This window comes from Tyto alba, unplaced genomic scaffold, assembly GCF_018691265.1.
Source record: "Tyto alba isolate M040663 unplaced genomic scaffold, T.alba_DEE_v4.0 Super-Scaffold_6, whole genome shotgun sequence".
Classification (NCBI taxonomy): domain Eukaryota; kingdom Metazoa; phylum Chordata; class Aves; order Strigiformes; family Tytonidae; genus Tyto; species Tyto alba.
Window position 1 is genome coordinate 9,736,301 of NW_024881327.1, and position 21,872 is coordinate 9,758,172.

General features: G+C 39.2%; 1 protein-coding gene across 3 annotated transcripts in view; it reads left to right on the forward strand.

Annotated features, from left to right (window-relative positions):
- Nucleotides 1–21,872, forward strand: part of SH3D19 (SH3 domain containing 19) — an 85,416-nt gene that overhangs the window by 46,777 nt on the left and 16,767 nt on the right. For 2 of the 3 annotated variants that reach the window (XM_042807571.1, XM_033007229.2), the window contains exons 4-9: nucleotides 1,614–1,656; nucleotides 2,875–3,022; nucleotides 3,267–3,468; nucleotides 4,070–5,059; nucleotides 16,145–16,252; nucleotides 19,749–19,861. In XM_042807571.1, the coding sequence (XP_042663505.1) occupies nucleotides 1,614–1,656; nucleotides 2,875–3,022; nucleotides 3,267–3,468; nucleotides 4,070–5,059; nucleotides 16,145–16,252; nucleotides 19,749–19,861 (1,604 nt within the window). Of the gene's footprint in view, nucleotides 1–644; nucleotides 686–1,613; nucleotides 1,657–2,874; nucleotides 3,023–3,266; nucleotides 3,469–4,069; nucleotides 5,060–16,144; nucleotides 16,253–19,748; nucleotides 19,862–21,872 lie in introns of all 3 variants that reach the window. The other variant, XM_033007230.2, reaches the window with a different exon arrangement.

The window sequence follows — 21,872 nt, forward strand, 5'->3', positions numbered from 1 at the left end:
TCCCTGAAGAAGAAAGTGAAGGTGAGGTTTGGGGGATTTTTATTTACTTATTTTAGCCAAACAATTTTTACAGAACTGGCTTAGGAGATGTGCAGTCATGCCCAAAACTTTGAGGTGTGCCTCTCTTTGAGATCAACCTGCCTGCCCATATCTCTTTGGTAGGTGGAAGTATAAATTACAGAATCCCAGCTTCTTTGCATCGGTATCAACCCCTCAGTGTAACCCATTATTTTTGGAAGGGAAAAAGCGCAGACCCAAATAACCCATGATTTTAAAGTAAATAAAGCATTCAAAGAGATTTTACTTCCCTCTCCTCATTCCTACAGTGGCTCTTTGTTGAGCCATACAGTGAACATTTCCATGTTCAGTTATACTCTTCATGGTTAATTTATTGCAAGGAAAACTTCTAAACAGCCGTTGTTAAAATCAGCATGAGGCTAGAAATAAAAACTGCTTTTATTTTAGCTTCTTAAGACACTATTATATTGTGAATAGACGTTACGGTTGTCCTCTTACAGCACTGGCAAGTGCGCTGTCCTTCCGTGACTAACCCATTTGATCGTGGTTTCTGGTGCTCTGTAGCCATGGTTTGTTCTCCTTCACCTTCTCTTCCTCTTCTGTAACCCCTTCTTTTTTTCCTCTAGCATTCATGAATAGCGCACCTCAAAAATGCCCTGTAGAAGAGGTATGTCTGACGCAACACTATGAAACTCTTGAATCAAGTATGCTTTGCTGATTTCAGATAACAATTCTGTGATGACACAGGAACAGCGTAATTGTCAGCTTTTGCATGATAAGACTCTACCTACTTCCTAAATTGCACTTGCTATGCAAAAATTTGTCCCTCAGATAATTTCCTTTTCTCTTTAAAGAAATCAAAATGAAGATACAATGTGGCCAATGAAGAAATTGTTTGAATATAAGTATGTCAAAAATAGAAAAATAAAGAGGTCAGGACTTACTACTTTTATGTAACTTAAAACACAGGGTTTGGAAAAAAAAATAAATGTTACTGAGTTTTAATACACAGTGATTGAACTTTTGGAAATTTCTAGCTGGGAATATTTAATTTTTTCTTTTTACATAAAGGAGGGTGAAATAGTTTCTTACGATTTTGTGCCTTAGTACTTTTCCCTTCTCTAAAACAAACAGAGAGACATTAAAAAGTTTTTAAAGAACAAATCTCAGAAGTGAGCCATCAAAAGCAAAGCCAGATGTGTTTAACACTTCTTTTTATTTTATTAATGGATTGTTTTAACTAAGGAAAAAGAAGTTTCCACTCTAGGGTCACCACAATGCAGAATACAGAAACGTATGATGAGGAAGAAGAAAGGGGACAGGACCATCTCTCTTGGTGGCAACTTGGACATAGAGTGACTTAAACTGATGACGAAACGCCACCCTAAACCTTTTAAAAACTTCTCTGCATATTTAATACAAATAATTTTTTTTTTAATTTGGCCACTCTTAAAATCTGGAATTTATGATCAGATGCTCTATGTTCTCCATTTCATTGCTAGTGGCTTGGTAAGGGCTCTGCTATTATTCTCATCTTATTGTTGTGACAGTATATTTTAAACTCTTCAAAACTTTTGGTTTTTTTCTTTAAATAGCTTCTCGGACCTCTAACCATAGTGAACAGCAGAGGGATAGAAGGTATGATGCTGTTATTTATATTGCAATTAGATGTTATTGTAAAACTTGTTAGGTTGTGTCACAGTATTACTTTTTATGGCTTTCTCTTCTTTTTTTTTTTCTTTATCCTTGGTGTGTTTAAAAGCAAATTAGACTTGGAATAAAATGAAAACACCATGATTCTTAAGCACAGGGTAGGCTAAGAGTTTGAGGATTTTTCTCATAAACTTGTGTGTGTGTCCTCAAAAAAAGAATGCAGCCAACCATCAAACCTCTGTAGAACTGTTTGTTTCCTGTAATCTATTTACTGGATCACTTCACAATGAAAATAAGCACACTGTAAGACCTCCTTCCAGTTTCTCAAAGGGTACTGAGAAAGAAGGTCACCAGCCTGGATAGCTGGTGAACTGAGTCTGTCATTATTTCAAGTGCGAGGGAACTGTAGCCCTCTTTTTAAAATTCTTTTTACAATAGTTTTAGAAGATCCATTTCCGCAGGGTTTTTTTTTGTCAGCAAAGGCTTCTGTAGCAGATGCTTCATCTACTCAGAAAACTCACCTCTCAGAGTGTATTTTGTGTGAGACTCTAGATTGACCAGTGGTACTCTGGGGGCCGTGGTCTGGGAATGTGGGCCATCACTGCAACTGATGCTCTAAAGCAGTTGTTACAGTGATAAAACGGGGGTAGCACTTAGGGGTCCTTAACTGTCCCAGAAGTTCCTATGGTTCTAGATGCTGTAAGCAAACAGGCCCTGTCCCAAAGGCATCGTGAGGATTGCTCTGCCCCACTTGAGCACAGCGGGAGGTTTCCCTGGAGGTCTGAGGATAGACAAGCTTTTAGGTAGCCAGCCAGAAGCAGTTTTAACTATCCGACTGTTTTCCCATTGTAGCTGGCTAAGGGGAAACACGTGATTCGTTCTCATTATCCCGTGAAGACTAAGACTTCTTCCATCTAATTGAGTTACACTTGTGTTTAAGTACTTTAAGCATGTAAATTATTTCACTGAAGCCAATAAACCTACTTTTTGGCTTAGGCATTTAATTAGGTGCTTTGAATGGAAGCCTAAGTGCTTGTTAGAAAGGTCAGGTAAGTTACTTTGAAATCATGGAAAAAGATCTTTGGTTAAATCAAAAAGACCTGAGCTATTTTGATTTTCCATGCTGAGCAAATCTTGGTATTTTATACTTAAAAGAACTTCAAAATGTTTTAGGTAATTATTCACCTTTGCCTACATTTCTAGGCGTCCTGAAATTACAATAGTTGCTGCTGAACCCCTCCGGCCATCATCCTGGTTTCCAGGTGCAAGCCCTGTAACTCCTCATGGATTAGGATTCCCTTCTGCTTCATCTCATGCTCAGTGGAGGAGAAATGAGCATATTCCAGCTGAGGTAAGTGAAGTTTTATATGAGATGTGTTTGATTTACAAAGGTAAAAAGCATGTTAAATTAGAGAGTAACATAGTTGTTCTCTCAGACTTTCATCACGTTGAATAAAAGACTATGACAGTGTTCTTTTCCTCTGCATACGTTAATTTAGTGTTTTTAAATTTATAGGCTTCTTTTTTTTTTTTTTTTTTTTTTCTTAAGGGATCACATCTCGATCTACATTAATATTTATCTCTCTGTTTTGTAGCTTCCACCATCATATGAGCAGGTGATAAAGGAAATCAATCAAGTGCAAGTCAATACAACAAATAACAATAATGCTGCTGCTCCTAGACATACCACTACTTCTGCAACACAAACTGACTTTCCAGAGGAACTAATCAGCCATTTGCCAGGAAGTAATGTAAAAACTAATGTGCCCACACACTGGGAATCTGCAGGCTATCCAGGTGAGGCAGTTTTGGATTTCTCAGTGATGAAAACCTTACTCTCTCTCCTAAAGAAATTCTTTATTATTGGTCTGTGCAGCATTTAATATGAATAACAGTTAAATTTCTGTGAACGATTACTGCTATAAATTGCTGTAAAAATCCTCTCTTCTGAAGAACTACCGGTGTAGTCACGGTCAGACTATAGTTAAATCTTGACAGTTTTTCTCAAGTTGGCCATAATGGCAATTGGTTTGGGGCCAGAGATGCTCAGATATCCAGTCAGAATAGCAGTAGCGTTATACATTCAGACTGAAAAGTACGCAAACCAAGCTGGGAAGGATTACTGTACTGTTCTTTGGGTATGCGCCTCATGCTGCAAGCTAATGAGTAGTTTTGAACACGCAGCATGTAGTACCATGCATTTCAGAAATCTTCAGCCTCTTGCTAGAGTTTGTATATTTCTTTCATTCATGGTTTTAGGAAGAGAATTGCAGTTTCATAAGCAGCAGTAAGTTCTGAATGAAAACTGTCATGTTTACCATCGTGATGGCTGACAAAAAATAACATAAATAAAGCATTCTGGAATAGATAACTGAAACCTTTTATTTTCTGTCAGCAGGGCAGAGTCCTCTTAAACCTCCTAGGCCTTCTGCATCTCTCCTGAATAGGTCTCCTTCAGAAAACGAGAATCCCTTAATAGTCTTTGAAATTTCTGAAGGTCAGAGATGCCAGGAAGATCTCAATGCTGTGATATGTCCTGTGCCAAAGCCAAGATCTAGAAGCAATCTCAGACCTGTGGTCAAAAGTACTGAAAATAAGATAGACAATGGAGAAGTGAACCAGTCTACCACAAAAAGGCAGCAACCTCCAATTCAGCAGTCGCCTCTCTTAAATGATAGCTTACTAGACAATCATTTGGCGATGGACAGCATGAGTACAGAAAAGAGCCAAAATAGTATTGTTTCAAGGATCAAAGTATTTGAATCGCAAGGAACTAATGATACCTCAGGATTATCAAAAAAGCCAGAAATTGCCCCTCGTTCATTCACCCCGAGATCTGTTACTGCAAAGAAGCCAGTAGTTGCTCCAAAGCCAGGGGTAAGCAGAATTTCAGGAGACTGGGATGCATGGACAGAAGGCAAATCAACACCTTCCAAGGAATTGCAGCCTCAACCTGAAGTAGTTGGGAGCAATCTTGTCACCAAACCTGAACTGCCAAAGAAGCCAAAACCTGGCCTTGTTAAAAGTAGTAGTAGTGATTTTCTTGATGCAAGGAGTGGATCAGTTGCAGAGAACAGTGAGGGACAGAAGAAATTTCCTGTTCCTGCTCCAAGGCCTCTCATTCCTAAAAAGTCACGTTATGCAGAAAATCCTGCCCTTTCTTTGGCCCCGCTAAAACCGATTGCTGCTCTCCCACGGGCTTCTGTATCCGCCCAAGAAAAAGTTTTCAAGTCTCTGGGGGAATTGCCACCTGCAGCCAACTCTTCAGCACCTGCCTTGCAAAGCAGAGGAGATGTAGAAGGAGATTTGATCAGTTTTGATGATGATGTTTTGCCCCTAAGTCCAGCTTGTGTAGTTAAAGATAGCATCAGTTCTGAAGCAGCAGCAGGTAAGAAGAAATTTTTTAAAACTGTCACTGTGGTTACTTTTTGCAGGTGTATGATCCTGTGTGAGTTATGTCTACCTGTCTTGACAGGATTTATGTGTGTATATGAAATTCTTGGTTTTCTATTATGTCAAGATCACTATGAAATTACTTGGATTTTGAGACTCAGGAGGTTTCAAGGCTATATAAATCTCAGAACTTGCCTACTGGATTTATTACGTGATTACTAAAATAATGATAAAAGACTTGATTGTTATACGGTAGATGTCACCTCCAGAACATATTACAAATCTCGCTGGGGAACTTGGGACATCTTTGCTCTCGCCATCTAATCTGACTAATTTATTCGAGTGTCCGAAGTTCTGTAGTGGATACCTCATCATCTAGAGGAGCAGCAATTTGTTGCATTTAGGGAAACTTGTGATCAGACATACTGGGATGCTAATTACTACATCCCAGTACAACTATAGTTTAATTACCACAACTGCATCCCATTCATAAACCTTGTTTGATTCCATTAAGCACTTGGGGTGGAATTTTTTTTTTAATGTTGTTTTAGGTAGTTTGACACAGGTGGGTGTTGGGCTGTTACTACATTTTACAGCAATAGCTTTTTCCCTTTTAGTATTCAAGTATGTCTTGATGTAGTTTACCAGCCCCCTTGCAATCCAGGGAAAGTTCTGCTTTAAAACAGGTGGTGTGTCATATAAAATGCTTGTTTAAGGGACTAACTTTGATTTTAAATATTACCTTTTTAAGCCTCATTTATCATTAAGCATCTCAGCTTTCTGAAAAGAGAAGCATAGATACTGTGTAGTTGTCACAGTAAATCTATATTAATGATTGTTAACAAATGTGATTTCTTGAGAGTTTGTGGATTATATCGTTAGATGAGGTTCTGTTTTGTTACTGTTTCTCCTCTGTACTGGCATAAAAACCCCTAGGCTGATGTAGAAAGTCCCATAAAGCTGCAAATTGTTAAGATCAGTATGTATGGACATAGAGATCTTAGTGGAGCTTGTGAAAGCAGTGAAATAGGGCAGTAGAAAATCCTGCAGGAGAGGCGATTAGCTCAACATGGACACAAGTCCATTTTTTCTTGGACTGACAGATTCCAGGAATTCTGCAGAAGCTGTACCAAGTCTGGAAGGAGGCAGGAGTGACTGGAGAGACATTTTGTACTTAGGTCAAAGAAGTATATGACTGACAGTGTCTAGCTGGGAACAGAGTTCATGATCATAGTGGTTGGAGTTTGGAGTCATGGAACAGCCACTGTGCATGTGATGATTTTAGAAGAGAGTTAGAAGTGTCAAGGGATGAATCTTGTTTTCTGTGCATTTAGGGTAAAACTTGTAGTTTCAGTCATTTTATTTTGATTAATAGATGCAGCAAACAGGGAAAATGTAACTGATCTAAGTAGTAGGCAAGAAATGACAATACTTACATCTTGAAAGTGCGTAAAAAGGAAAATGATGTTTTGGCGATGTACATTAAAATACTGCCTTTCCCCCAACCTGGAAAAATGAAGTAACATTAATTCTTCTGTTAAATCAGAGGTTGAGTGGTCCCAAAGGAGTATCACCTGAAAAAACAGCTTTCATGATGAAGTGGTAAGAATGTCAGCCTTCATCTTTCTGATTGGTGTCCTAGGTGTTACTCTTGATTTAATTAAGAAGAAAATACTTTCTGTTCTCATGATTAACAGAAGAATTATTCAGACAATAGTTACCTGTCTTCTTGAGTCACCTGTTCATTATTTTATTCATTCAATAAAATGGCATCTTTACTGCAACCTCTTCTCTACCTACTAAAGAGAAAAAGGTCTGACAGCGTTATCACTTTATTACATTGTAAAATTAGGATTCATTCCAGATTTTTGCAGGCATTTGTGAGCTCAAGATCATATCCTGTACTCTTGATTACTAATGCGTGCTATGTCTTGACAAAGCATCCACAAGAACAACACTGGCTTTCTCAAAAATGAGGCAACACAGAGCACTAACACTAGCTATTTCTCATGTTCCCATAGGAACATTTTAGGATTTGCAAGATGAATCTATAGTAAAATGTTTTGTAAAGGCAGGAAGAGAAGCTCTAATCTTGCTCGCCATTCCCCAGACCTTTGCATTTCTTACATATTTGTCATTGTCATTACTTAGCAAAATGACAGTGCTCTGCTTGTTGTTATGGCAACCCTAAGAAAGGAAGAAGGCTTTTATGCAGTGGTGTTTGACAAACAAGTGATTGGTGCTTAGTTTCAAAGAGCAGTGTTACATCACAGATTACACCGTTCACAAAACTTAATTTTTTTCTGATGCAGCACAAACACCTCTGGTACATAGACTAATGTAAATAGAACTGGATGGATCAATCACTGCTGCTGCTAATGCCTGATGCAAAAGTAAGAAGGTGAAGCGTTCAGTTGACGATGGGGAGAGCACAAAAGTTGAAGTGAGCATATGAATGAAAAGATGAAACGGGTGAAACAAATTCAGAGTCTCCACAGCAATTTAGTTGGCTGACGTAAGACATCAGCTTCACCAGTTTAACTGGTAGTTTAAATACCAAAGCTAGCTAATTTTTTTTTTTTTTTTTTCAAGTTTACCGCAGGCAGTTCCATGGATTTCACCAGTGTTTGAGAGCATCTCCAACAGCATGGCTGTTAGTAGAATGAACTTGCCCTTATCCAAACATTAATGATTTTATCTTTGTCTGACCTATATGGAGAGGGAGAACTGTTATGGTGCAAATAGAAACTCTGGGTACCAAGATCCCTTTCAAAGCTTTCAGCATCCACTCTGCCAGTTGAAGTCTGTGGGAGCTTTGGAAGCCCAACAGCTCTGAGGTTCAGAGGTAAACTGTGGCAGAACCTTGCATCCAACTCGTATCTTTGATGCTGGCCCGAGGGAAGAGCTGGGAAGAAGTCAAGAATGACAAATCTGTAGAACTGTGCCTTTCATCAGCAGCCAAAATTGATGCCGGTTTTAAGTGCCATACTTTTGGACTCAAAGGCTAGAGATAGTGTTCAAAGTCGTTTATATCCTAATGAAGTTACTCCTGTTCAAGTCAGTCATTTAGAATGTGAAAGCATCTGTTTGGGACTCTAAATCTTGAGGTGTTAATGCTTTGATGACATTTGTGGTATTTTGGATCTTCTGGGGTATTTTTACATTTCTTTTATAGCTGATAAGAGGGATTTGTGCAGTTCTTGAAGGTTAAAAATTTCAGTAATGTGTCAGGTGGGCTTTCTTGACACTAATCCATTTTTACAAAGTCTCGGAAATGAAAACCTAGTGCAGGTTGAACTAAATACCATGGCTCCAGAAGATCCCTTAGTTTACCCATAACTTGCACTGGTGTTTTTTTTAAAGCATGTAGTGTGTCTGCTTGCTAAATGTTCTGAGAATGTGTGTTTTGGACAAAGAAAATAAGGTAACAGTGCTTTTTAAGCACACATTTAAATTAAAACTTGGAGGTGATCTTGTTAGAATGTTTTAATTCCTTTTCACATGTGGAGAATTCTTCTTCTCTCTCTCTAAACCAGCATATAATTCGCTGATTGCTCTACGCCTGATATACCAGAACTCAATTTAAACCAAATGCTTTGAAAAGTAGTTCAGAGAGATCCTTACCTTACCGGTAGGAGACAGCTCTCTTCTTATATCTTCATCATAATAAGTATTTTTCAATTCTCAAATTCAATTCCAGAAATACTGCATTTCTTGATTGTTTTTTCTATCTGTCTACTTCATCACAGTATAAATGTGCATTTCTGCCTGTATAGCAAAAAAAAGCCTCAACCAAACCAGTGCTGCTATCCATTTATATGTATTGTTCCTTCTTGTGGCATGAATGGTGGAATTTGTGTGACATTGTAGTCAACGCAGAAAAACTGCTGCTTGAGTAACTCCAGATTTATCTGCTGTGGGGTTATTTCCCAGCTGCTTGGTTTTAATTGCTTCCTCAGGAAGAGGGGAAAAAAAAAAAATACAAACCAAAACCCCCACACAAAAAAACCATGAAATATTTCTGACTGGTAGATTAGTGCAGACATATCTTCAAAATAGTGTAGTTTTTCTTAGGGCTCTGATGACTCTTGTGGTTATTTTAAAGTTACCTGTCTCCTTTTTTACTTACTGCCAAAAGTATCATCCCCAGAAAAGAGTGAACTGTCTCATCCACTGTAATCTGCTATTTGACTTAAACTCCCAACAAAAAGAGATTCATCTGAAGACATGCTACTGTGGGTGGGGTCGTGGAGGTATGGGTCTTAGCTGTGTCCTGTTGGTTTTGCTGCAAGGTTGGCAATTTCCAGCAGAAGTGGTAACAAGAATCCATTAACTCTTCAGAAGCTATAGGTGTTTGCTTAGTAAACATAGACTGGAGCCTTCAGGGAGCTTGGAACTGACTCCACTGTTACCACAGTAGAGCACCTTATGTCTAGTTTCAGGAAACAAAGTTTTAAAATCATAGCTACGTAAGAGATGAGGACCCCTTTAAGTTGTCAAATGCTAATGAATTTGCTTTTGAGAACCACGTCTATAGATGATGTTAAGTGGTAGCACACAAGTAATAATGTTCTTAATAATAACTGCCTTCTCTGATGACTAAATCTGTTTGGTTTACAATAACACTTAAAATGGAGCTATCCTTTGATCAGAAAGATTGTCAAAGAACAACAAAATGCTTTTTTGTTTTGCTGAAAGTATGTGAGATTCTTGCAAGAGGTAGGTATTTTAATCAACATTATAAATTCCCTTGTCCTTCACATTTTCACTAAAAAGATTTTGTATGCCTACTGCTTTCTATCATCAGCCTTCTGTTTTGGAGATTTCCAGCTTGCCTGTTTTGGGGCACTTGAATCTCTTGCCAGTGAACAAGCCTTCATTTCCCTGGCAAGAACAGACAAGGCTGTCTTTCTTAATCTCCAGGGTAACTTGGAGGTTTGTTTTTTTGTTACCCACTGTATGTCCAAATACCCTCTGGCATCCAATTTTTGAAGTTAGACCAGGTTATGCAACCAATTTCTAAAAACATGACCTCATGGCTGACCTGTTCTGGGCGGGAGGTTGGATTAGAGACCTCCTGAAGGCTCTTGAAGTCTGAACTATCCTAGTCTTACTTCAAGTAGCAAAATAGATTAATGATGTAGGAATAGCCTCCAAACTCTCACATAGTAGCTCATGCTGGTATAAGCAGTCCTTTTGTGCCGAAGGCGGTGTAATTGCTATCACCTTTACTAGTATGGACAAGCTAGCAATGAACCAAACAGTTGTGCTTTTAGATACACACAGATAGTAAGTGTGGGCGTTCCTGCACTTTGAGAGAGAAGTGCTGAAAGCTGGGAAAAGGCCCACTTATATCTGTCTCAGAGTACAATGTAGCACTGTAGTTTTCCACCACATAAATGCTTGTATTGCCATTAAGTGTTAAAATAGCCCAAGAAATTTTGGTATTCTAGTAGTAGGTTTTATTTTATCTGCTCTCCAACTTTCTAACACCGTGGATGAGATATTTCATTGCTCAGTTAAGGACATCTTGCATTGTCAACAAGTACATTTAAATTGGATCTTGTGTTGCATCTCTCAGCAATTTTGTTTTCTATACTTTCCAGAGAATATCGAACTCTATATAATTCTTTGAATTTGTGCACTTCTGTCGTACTGATGGCTAAGCTCCTTCTGCAAACTCCACATGTATCCTGTAAACATCACTCATTCTTTGGATTGGACTCATTCCTCAAAAACAGTGATCACTGGCCTTGAGTTGCCTTGCTTTTTGTGGTGATCCATCAGATGTCAGCAGTGAACAGGAAGCAAAGCCTAAAACCCATACAAGTAGTTTACTACATTTTCTCTGCTCTGAGTAGCAATAGATGTTGCTGGATAAATTCTTCCTGTCCTGAAGTCTTTGCACATTTTTTTTTTTTTTTAAAAAAAAAAAAACTTGTTAAAGTGTGAGAAGTTTGAAATTTCTGTTTTGGCACCTGAACATGATGTTTCTGGGGGGAAAGACAGTCCTCAAGATAAAACTTTTTGAAATTACTGTGTGCTTGCTCCAGTGTTGTATGCTCCTGATAAAACAGCATAAGCAGTTGCAGAAATAAAGCTAATGCTTTGGCAACCACACTGGAAAAGCTACCTATATGTAAAGGTTGTTACATAAAATCAATTTTTACCAGTCTGCTCAAGTACCTGTTTGACTAAATATGCCATACCAGGTAAAGCTAACCTCCTTGTCATGAAAAACCTGTGTAGACTGGAGAGGAAGAAATCCTAGAACGTTGTGATAGCAGATTTGCTTGTCTCTGGTCCGATTTTAAGTCTGAAGCCATATTAAGTCTATTCCTGAATACTGCATTACTCTTATTTGAGTGACCTGGTCTACTCTCCTAGTGCTAGGAGAATGATGAGAAGCCTGAGTTTCACCTGAACTTACTTCAGGTTATGCACAGATTACATACTGAAAGAGGCTGCATTCCATTCTCCTTTTTTTTTTTTTTTTTTTTCCTTTTTCATTTTAAATTTCCCACTCTGTTAAAATACACAGTTGTCACCAGATCCTGGCAATTTTCCATGCAGAGGGAGCAGCAAATTGCATATTTTGAGAAGGGTGGTGTAGTCCATACTATTCTCTCTGAGTCAGAAATACCATTTCTAAGAACAGTGAACTGTTAATGTCGGTGATGGAAACTACTGGGCAAAACTGAGGTTGGGAAAATCACTGATACTGGAATTTAGGTAGGATATCTGTCTAATATATCTATTTATAGTTGTAAATAGATTGAGATTTAATACGTCTGAGTTGAACATCAGACTTCAGGTTGTAGCATTTCACAGTGTTTCTTGAGTGGTCCCCGTTCCTCTTGAATGTTTTCTGTCAATCTCCAGCTATATTACTAGGAGGGGCCTGTTGTTGGAAATCTTCCTCCAAGTATGGGTTAAGTATGGTTCCACAAACACCAGAGTGGTTTCATGGGGCTAGGTTTTAATAAAACCATTTGTTAATGAGGTTTGACTCTGTTCCTGGAAGACCCCAATAACAATACTGTTCTGCGTGAAGAGGATGTGTGAGCCCTGCCTTTGACAGCTGATTCAGGGGTTTTTTTTTAAATTAACATTGAAAGTAGACACAGTTGCATACATCTGTAGTGGCAAGTGTTGTAATGTCAACATCAATATCTTTCATACTATGTTCTTATGTGTACTGAGAGTACTTCTTGCAGGTCTGAGCATCTTCACAACAGATATTACTATTCTATGTATGCTTTTAGCTTTCCCAATCTGAATTATTTGGAGATTCCCCTTATTGCCGTTGAGGTATCTGTTACCACGTTACTACCACGTACTTAAAGACTACCAATAAATATTTCAGAAAGATATCCATCTCTTCTGCACACATAGGCAAAACCTAATTTTGTTCTGTAACTTCCTAATTGTGTATTTGAAACAAGGAAGGTAAATGGCGGGGGAAGAAGTCTTTCCTAAACTGGTAAAGAAAGATGATATATGGTAAATTTGAATATGCAGCTTTCATTTGTTTTTCCTGTGAACAAGCACAGTGTAATATATGTTATCCCATAAACCTTTGAAACAGAAGCTGTAGAAAAGTGAGACTAAGCAAGACACAGGCTTTAAACATCATTGTAAAAGTTTAATAAAAAAAAAATCTATAAAAGTGTTGATATGTGTTATCAAAAATGCCTTGCAGATTAATTGCCTTGAGCTGAGAAGCTTTAAATTAGTATATTAACAATTCTGTTTTCACGCCTCTGTGAATTATGTTCAAATGATGCCCAAATGTTGCTAAACAACATAAAAATTTGATATGTTGTCAGTCCCATTGCACAAAGCAGCACAGTCATTTACTCAGCCAATTTCTGCTGCAAACCCAACGCTGGGGAATGGAATAACACAAACAAGGTAATGAGTTTTAAACTAATTATAAGGTGACAACAGTGTAATTGAACATGAGATAATGAGTGGAAAACTAAGGTTCATGGGGTGGTTTTCTCAGCCTTGGAAATTACTTTTCTCAGACTTACAAATTACTTCTCAGATTTATTGATTTAGAGATCTCTGCCAACTGTTGAATGGTCAAGAAAACCATTTCTATGCGTGACAATGGTTAACAGCTGACAAACAGTAATTTTGTACAATTTTAAATCTCCCATAAATTTACAAGAATGCAGATCTGTGATTATTTTGGGTGTTTACAGCATTTCCACTAGTTCGTACAATGTCTGTGTTTTTATAAGACGGAGGCTTTGGAAAATTGTTTCCTAATTGTTCACGCAAAACTTCCTTCACCTCTGCAGAACCTTCCCTCGAGAGGTGCTCTGTGTGCCCTGCGCTCCTGCTGTGTCAGGGAGCCTGTGAGTTAGCCCTGCTCGCCTTTCCTCTGCTCGCCCTGTGTCTCCAGCTGCCCGACGGGCCAGGGCAGCCTCCAGGCCCGCTGCCTGGCCAGGGTGGCTCCTCTGGTCTGTCACAGAGTTGCCAGATAACTGAAAGAGAGAAAGCAGCCCACTTTCCATTTTTCTCTTTCAGCTGCACTAAAGTCACTCTGAACACCAGCATAAGAGTTAAGATTAGATAAATCTTTTTTTAATGCAATTCAAATGCTAGCAGTGTAGCTAGCAGGCGTAGGTGTAAAGGAATAAAAGAAAATACTAACTGCAGGCTTGCTCTTAGTGGGATTTTTGTTTCTTGTAATGACCATACTGCCAGAATGCTTGCACCTCTCTTGTCTGTGTTTTCAAGTCCTCTAGAAAAATCCTTGCTCTGTTGAAGCTTTCACTGAAGAGGCGTAAACCTTTTACTGACAAGTGCTAATCCATAATTTAGACAAGACATTAGTTTTACCCTTGCCTTCTAAACCATTTTGGGTTGCCTGTGCCTTGTTTCTGGATGTGCCAGTGTCTTTGGGCACAACACGATGAAGCCATCTTCTGCCCAGATGGTAGCAGCTTTTTAACTATAGCCTGTATATCTTCATCTGTAGACAAATCGTTGACCTGTCATGACCCTTTCTACCTGAAGCATACGCTCGAAGCTGTTGTACAGGCAGCGTGACAGAAGGAGTTGATGTGCTTTCCTTCATGATTAAAATATGACGTGAAGGTACCGAGGCAGATTTCTGGAGAGCTTGTGGGCAGGTAGAGATCTTGAGTTCGAGAGAGACCATGGCGCTCACCCCCATGGCGCTCCTGTATGTGCTGGGTAACACGCCTACGATAGAGTCTCGGGCAAGGGGCTAGCGGGAGGCGGACGTCTGAGCAGGGGTGAGCGTGCACGGGCCCTGCGGCCCGTTGTCCCCGTTGTTGGTGCCACTGGGAGCTGGGGACAGGGGCAGGGGGGAGCTGGGGCCAGGGGCAGGGGGGAGCTGGGGCCAGGGGCAGGGGGGAGCTGGGGCCAGGGGCAGGGGGGAGCTGGGGCCAGGGGCCAGGGGGCTGCAGCCTCAGGCAGAGCGCCCGGCCAGGGGCAGCGGCAGCCGTGGCCGGGGGAACGGTGACGGCCGAGTCGTGTGCCTGCGGGAGGGCAGACCTTCACGCCGTGGTTCGGCAGCTCAGGGTTACACAGTGGTTTCTCTCTCTGGAATGACACTGGGCCTATTCTTGGTTGAAAAAAAATAAAATAAAATATAGAGCTTGATGTGCTCAGTCTTCTCCCCCCCTCTAAAAATGACAAGGCTTTTCTAATTAAAACAATAAAAGGTTTTTTGTGAGACTGTTCATAAATAAATACAGTATTTCTGGATTTTTTTAAATCTTACATATATTCCCAGACACAGATTTCTAGCGTATCGATGAACTGCTTTGTATTATACTATCCAAAATTATCTGTAAGAAATCATGACTTTGTATTACAGAAACTTAAAAATTGGTTTTTGTAGGTGTTGAGGATAAAACTGTATCAAATACGGGGCTTCCAACTTTGGCAGAAAGTGTGGTGGCAATAGTTCTGGGAAAGGGTATGTTTTTATAAAAAGTCCTGAAGAATTTAAAGAGATGCCCAGCATACTTCCTATCTGAGACTCTGACACTCCATAAATAACATCTAAAAAGGCCACCAGAGGAGATCAAACTCGGTTGTTGGGGCTATGAATATGTGTCATGGAGAATTTATTGTCCAGAGTGCTTCTCCCATTTCTATTTCATACATTTACGATACCGTTAAGCATTGCCATTTTACTGCAGTTTTTGGTAATGTCAGAGAAAAAGGTAGCAGTTTTTAACAACGGAGAAGAGGAGGTATAAATGAAGTATTAGCTCTTTGACATGAAGGTGTACTTGAGAAAGACCCCATTGATTTGGATTTTATTTATGTACAAGTATTTTTACAGCTGCCTTCTACATGCGCATATGTTCCCATGCCTATTAATAAGAGACCAGTGCTTAAGTTTATGAAGCATAGAAAACATTGCTTCTGTCTTACCAATGGAATGATTGGACAGGCTTGTAGAGGAATGAGTGATAAAGGCAGGGGCAGAGCTCAGGCATGACTCCCAGCCTTTGGTCTGAACCAGTCTCCCCCGTGACACCAGGTTTATAATCAACAAAAATGATGCAGAATCTTCCAGGGAATTAGTCATTCTACAGCAAAGGCATTTTGTAATCAGTAATATTTAAATGCTTTGTTTTGTTTCTGTAGTTATTTTATCTGCTGCAGTGCTGATTGTTTAGCTTTGGCAAGATTTTATTGATTAATATTTTTTAGCAAATGTGTTCACAGCTATGTCTGCATATTAGACCAACTGCTTTGAAAACGTTTTCCTAAAGCCATCCTGATTTCAGGTCCCTATTACCAAGCAATACAGTTTCTCTCATTCAGTGGTTTATATAATCCCAGAAGACATCTGGAGCGTGTTTATGATAAGTCAACTATGAATGCAGATTTATGGAAAAGACATGTTATTTACAAAGAGCTGAGTATGCTATTTGCATCAGCCTGATCTATATATTTTTTTTATGACTTTCTAGGGTGTGAAATATAAATGTCCTTAATAATGAAAGCTATACCCAGTAAGACTTGTGTTCCACAAATAAATATTAAATATGTTGTTTGTTTGTTTGTTTTTTTTTCCTTTTAGATCCATTTCAGTTCCTCACCAAAAGTGAACCTGCAAAGGAACAGACAGCCCAACCAGCTTTAGCCCGGAAACCCACAGTGATCCGAATCCCAGCTAAACCTGGGAAACGTAAGTTCTTCTCCCAAGTTATCTGAGAAATCTCTGTCAGAAAATCATTTTAACTGGGGCTTACTATTTACTAATTGAGTTGCTGCTTTCTAGCTGTATTAGCTGCCAGAAGAATCCTGTGGTACAGTTTGACAAGGCAGAGGAGCCAACCAAAGGGCTGTGGTGGAAGGGAGAAATAGCTGGGAGTCATGTTCCTCTTTCCCTCCCTCCCAGCTACCTCGTTGGCTCCTTCCCTCGCGCCAAGTTTGATGTCCCTCAAACCTTATGGAGCTGGTGCATATCAGAAGCAAAACCATGGCAGGGGGGGATCTAAAGGTTGGCAGGGAAGAGCTGGAGGAGACCCTTTCAGCAGAATCAAGCTTATTTTGTCAGCTAAACCATATCACTGAGCTGTACCTTTGGTCAAATTGACTCCTGTTCTGGCATCAGCTAAGATTATTTCAGTGCTGCCTCCAAGCTTCCTGGGAGTAGGGCCCCCACTTGTCAAAGGAACAATATTAGTGTATTAAACTTTGTTTCAAACACAGCTGTGGGGATGTAGGCATCGTTTTCACAGCTTACATCAAAAAGTTCCTTTGACCCTTGTTAGATTTGAAATCTGTGGCCATTTTAAGCAATAGTGTTTTGGTAGCAGTCAAGGGAATAAAAAAGGCATGCGAGAGAACTTGGATGCAAAAACCTGATGTGTTCCAATTTTGCATCAAGGTCTTTACTATACTTTTCTGACAGTTACTGTATCCCTAATGCCTTCCACCTCTAATCCTTTACAGCTTTACAAATGACACTGACAGTATCTCAGAGTGGAAATTCATCAGAACCACAAGGTCTTTGTGTTGGTCTTTCTATGCTGGAGTACATACTTGCTTCTGTTTAGCCTTATTTTTTATCCTCAAAGCTGAGTGAGAAATGCCACGAGATAGCTCTTAAAACTCATATTTAAAAATCATGTTTTACTACACTGAGTAGGTGTAGAGCCAACTTGTAGCGCCTAGATGTCCAGGTGGCTTTTCTCCTAAGAGTGTCTCATTATTTCCCAAGTTCCTTCCCCCCCCGCCCCAGTGCTAAAATACTAGGTTTTCTTTTCCTCTGCATATGTGAGAAATGCAGTGGAAATGGTTAAAAATGCAGAGAAGACTTAAGATCAAGCTATGAGGAAAAGTCTTTCTGTTAATACCTGATCATAAATAAAAGGTTTTTTCAGGTGGAAGAATATATGTAGGAACTACTGTAAACAACCTAAGACAATTCTTTACCACAAAGGAAACTGTAATTTCAGTTAAAAACAAAAAAACCCTGACAATTGGAGTTGTTTGGGGTTTTTTTTCTTTTTTTTTTTGCTTTTTCCTGAGCTGGATTCTATTTTGAACTTGTAGATAACTGGTCCCTTGCTGCTCTCTAGTGGTAATTGAACTTTCCACAGGAGACTGCTGGTCATACTGTACTTAGCTATGGTTGTCAGGGGGGTGTGAGGGACAGCTTTGTGGGAGGCTGTGACTGGAAGATTAATGGGATAAGGAGGAACAGAAGCAGGTTCCAAGAAAGCAGCATAGTCTTTTGTCAGATAGGAGCTGCTGCAGAAATATAAGCTATTAAAAAACTAGAAAAGTACAACTGGGCAAAGGTATAACATGTATATAGTGGGATTTACCTTGTAAAAGGGCCACATAATCTCAGTACAAGGAGTCTTTCATTATTGTGGATATGGAGGGAGAGTAATTCTGTCAGGAACCAGCACAAACCAAAAAGCAAAACCCCAATAAACAAAACAAAAACCCCAGCTGGCACTACTAAAAAAGGGACAGAGCTGGATGCTTAAGAATTTGAACTCCAGTAAAGCACTCATTTATTAATAGCACTTTTCAAGATGTGATTAGAAAGGAAACACTAAACTTCCACTTTGGTTATTGCACTTAGAAATCACTGAAAATAACACCTGCCTTCTAGTTCTTGGGTTTTTTTGTTTGTTTTGGGGTTTTTTTCTTCCTTTATTTCCTTTCATTTTGGTCTTATAAAGAGGAAATTAGGCCATCTGTGTATATATCAAGATTTGAAGTGATGTGAATAAATAAATCTCTTGTGCTTTTTACATATCAGTAAGGTATGATAAGAGAAGATTTCCCTTGCAATTACTGTCAGGTATTGTTTTTACTTTTTATCCATCATAGTAGCTTAGAAGAGTGATGAACATCACCAACTTGTTTTTTTGTGGTTGGTTTTTTTTTTTTGTTGTTTCATTTTGTTTTGTTTTGTTTTTTTGTTTTGTTTTGTTTTGTTTTGTTTTGTTTTTCCCTGTGCTTGGTCACTGCCAACATGGTAACTGTGACCTGCTCCTAAGAATAAGGGATTTATCCTTGAACTGAATCATTTTTAAACATTGCACTAGTGGTTTAGGTCATAATAATGCAACTGAGGTGTTAAAAACAAACAACACTTCTTCCAATGTGTTGTTTCTTTGTTGAGATAACTTTTCATGAAATAAGCAACTGAAAGTTGTCTTTTGGATAGAATCTCTCCTCTTTTTTTGTCATCAGTCTATAAATGTCGAGGCTGTCTACACATATTTTTACATAACTCCCAGACTGGCTGGGAGTCAGAAGAGCTTAAGTGTCTGAAGTTTTTTGTATGAAATGCATTTTCTCGGTGTACAAATACATTGTAAAATAGATGGCAAGCTTCCAATGTAGAAATACAAAATGATTGGTAAATATGTTGGCAAAACCTGTCAACCTTCTCAGGTTTCAAAGGTAGAGATGTTGAAAGCAAATATCATATAATTAACAGGTTTTTGTGTTCTTTATTGAGACTGAGGACATCATCACTCTTCCGCAGGAAGACCTGTACAGTTTCCTCTTCCATGTCCTAAATTTCCCTAGCTCCTTAAAGACTAACAGGGAGCTTCCATCTCTGTTTTCTTTCTGTAACCCTGAATTTTGTGGCAGGCAACGGTTTCTTTTCTTGCCTTTACCTTTCTGGAGATTCTTCCATCCAAGTCCTCCTGATCTTTCAGGGTTACTTGAAATAACCCTCAGCTGTTTTCCAGCCTGAAGGATATTCCAGGAGCTGACAGCTGAAAAAAGTGAGCCAGTTTAGCAATGTGGCTGAGAGATGGTGATGGTGTTTCAGGGTATCCAGTAATGAGTCTGACATTCCCAGGGGTAGAAATTCTTCTACTCGTCTGACACTGTATCAACAAGTATTGCAGCTGAAACCCTGAAACCTTAGAATAACTTGCTTGTGTCCTGAGAGTAAAGTGAAGATCCGTTATGCAGGATGGGAAGTACTCCTGAAGTCAACCTCAGAGTTGAAATGTTCCCTTCATGCCCCTTTTCTCTCCACTGGTGTTTAAGTGGTTCTGCCCATTGGCAGCTCTGGCTTTGAGGAAGGAAGTTGCAGCCACAAAAAAATGCAAACCAGTGTGGATTCCCTTACCTGTTGTTGGTCCATGTAAAGAAACTATTAATTAGACTTTCATTTGGGAACTTCTGGGTTTTTACAGCTTTAAATGAAATCCTGCATAGCCCTCCACCACTTCCTGCTGAAAAGCCTATTGGAAACACCTCCGATATCACAGTGGGAAAACCCAACAGTGGTGACCTAGTAAAAAAAGTGGTAAGTTAGAACTGTTTTCCCGTATTACAACTTTGTCTGCTTTGGTTAACAGATCTCTTGTGACTCTCAAGAATTTGTAAAGTTATTTGAAGGACCAGAGGATGAAAAGGACTACTCAAAAATACAAGGCTTTTTTCTTTTAATTGCATTCTCTAATTTAATTAGGTAATTTAGACTGCTGTCAGTTCTGAAAAGCACTTTGTTGATTTTAATAAACTTTGATCACATCTATCTTCAATTTTCTGTATTTAGCAGCTGGAATCGGGATATTCTACAGTTTAGTTTCAAAAGCCCTGCAAATTGGTTCCAAGTCCAGTGAGACTTCTGTAATGACATATTGTCAAAGTCCTCTAGGAACGTATCTTTTTAGCTTCATACACACAGTACCTCTTGGTGTCTGTGCTAATTTCCAGGCAGAGGAAACTTTTCTGTGGGTGAATGAAGCTCGCTTTCTTCAGCTTTTTCCTTCTAGTTGTTTTCTACTGGTCCTGCCAGAGCCTGAGCAGAACCATCTATTTTGGAAAGTAAGGCTCTGCTCCTTGCTCCTGAGCACATGGTAATGGCAGACTTTGTAGCTGTGTCCTATATGCCCTTTGACGCAGATTTACAAAAGGGAATTAAACTAACAAATGACAGTAGAATTTCCAAATAGTGAGTGCTGTGATGGCAAGAGTGGTAGAGAATCTTGTGGAAATCACAGGTACTGAAAATATCAAACCAAATCAAAAGTCTTCACTAGATGGACAGCTGCCAACAAATGTTTTTGTGGCTACCTCTGCTAATAGGATAAAGGGGATTGTAAATGTCATGACTGAAGAGGCTATACACAGAGGCTCCATCTTTTCTAGATAATACTGAAAAAATAATTTCCAATACAATATGTTAAATAACATTATATACAATGCAACTCCAAAATTTTTACAATGTCATCCAGGTTATTGTGATAGGCATGTGTAAGCTTTAGAGGATTTTTTAAAAGAAAAAGACTGCATTAAATCCACTGAAACATTGAAATCTTATATTTGGAAGGATAAGAATTTCTGTGCTTCTAAAACTAGTATTGTTTGTCAGTGGGAGTGATTAACCAGCAACAGCAAAAATTGTTGACCATAAGCAGCAGTTGGCACAGATTTCTTTATTTTCATACAGAAGAGAAACATTTTTGGTATGAGGATAACATCCCCATCTGAAAGTGGCAAGTTGTTTTCTTTCTGATCAGGATTGTTTAATCAGGAACATTCATTTGTGGACTTAATCAAGGGTCAAAATTTTGTCACAAAATACATCTAGGTATTTTCTAGCTGGGAAAAAATCACAGAAATTGTTTATCGGTTTCAAGCACATGTGTCCCTCATTAAGTAAACAAGACTGTTCAGATCTTTTTAAAATTACTGGCTCAAAAGGGATATTTTTGAATGCAAATTCAACACTCTGGTTTGCCACACTGTTCCACAAACAGCTGTGCTTGTTCACCAGAGCTGACAGTACTTTCTGGCACTGGGATGAAAGTGAACAGCAGGAGGCAGAAAGGATGGTAACTTGTTAATCCACTGCTGTGGTCCAAGCCCTTCAGACATGGCACATGTTCTCCTCTGATGACTTTGCTACAGGGTAGTAATCTCTGGCAGGGTCAGGATGGGCAGCCGGGATGAGTGACGCCTTCATGTGCCAAAGCAAGATTCACCAGGGTTTATCTGTTAGATCTCTAGGAAGCGTACTTAGATGCCTTCTTCAATGAGAGCTAATGTTATTTGCAAGAGACACTGTCCTGTGTGAGTTTCATCAATACCGTGTTTTCTGCTTTAAGCCTGTTCAAAGTGTTTTCATCTGTCAAAGTTAAATCAAAACTGATAATGTAACTGCAGCAGTTGGAATCCTATTGGCAGTGAAATTGTACATTTGTATGATGTTCCTGAATTTGGTTCTTAAGCCCTGGCTCCCATGTAGTAGGAAAAGAGGGTTGGATCATACCTAATGCACAATTTAAGCTGTGATTCAGATAGTCAGCCAG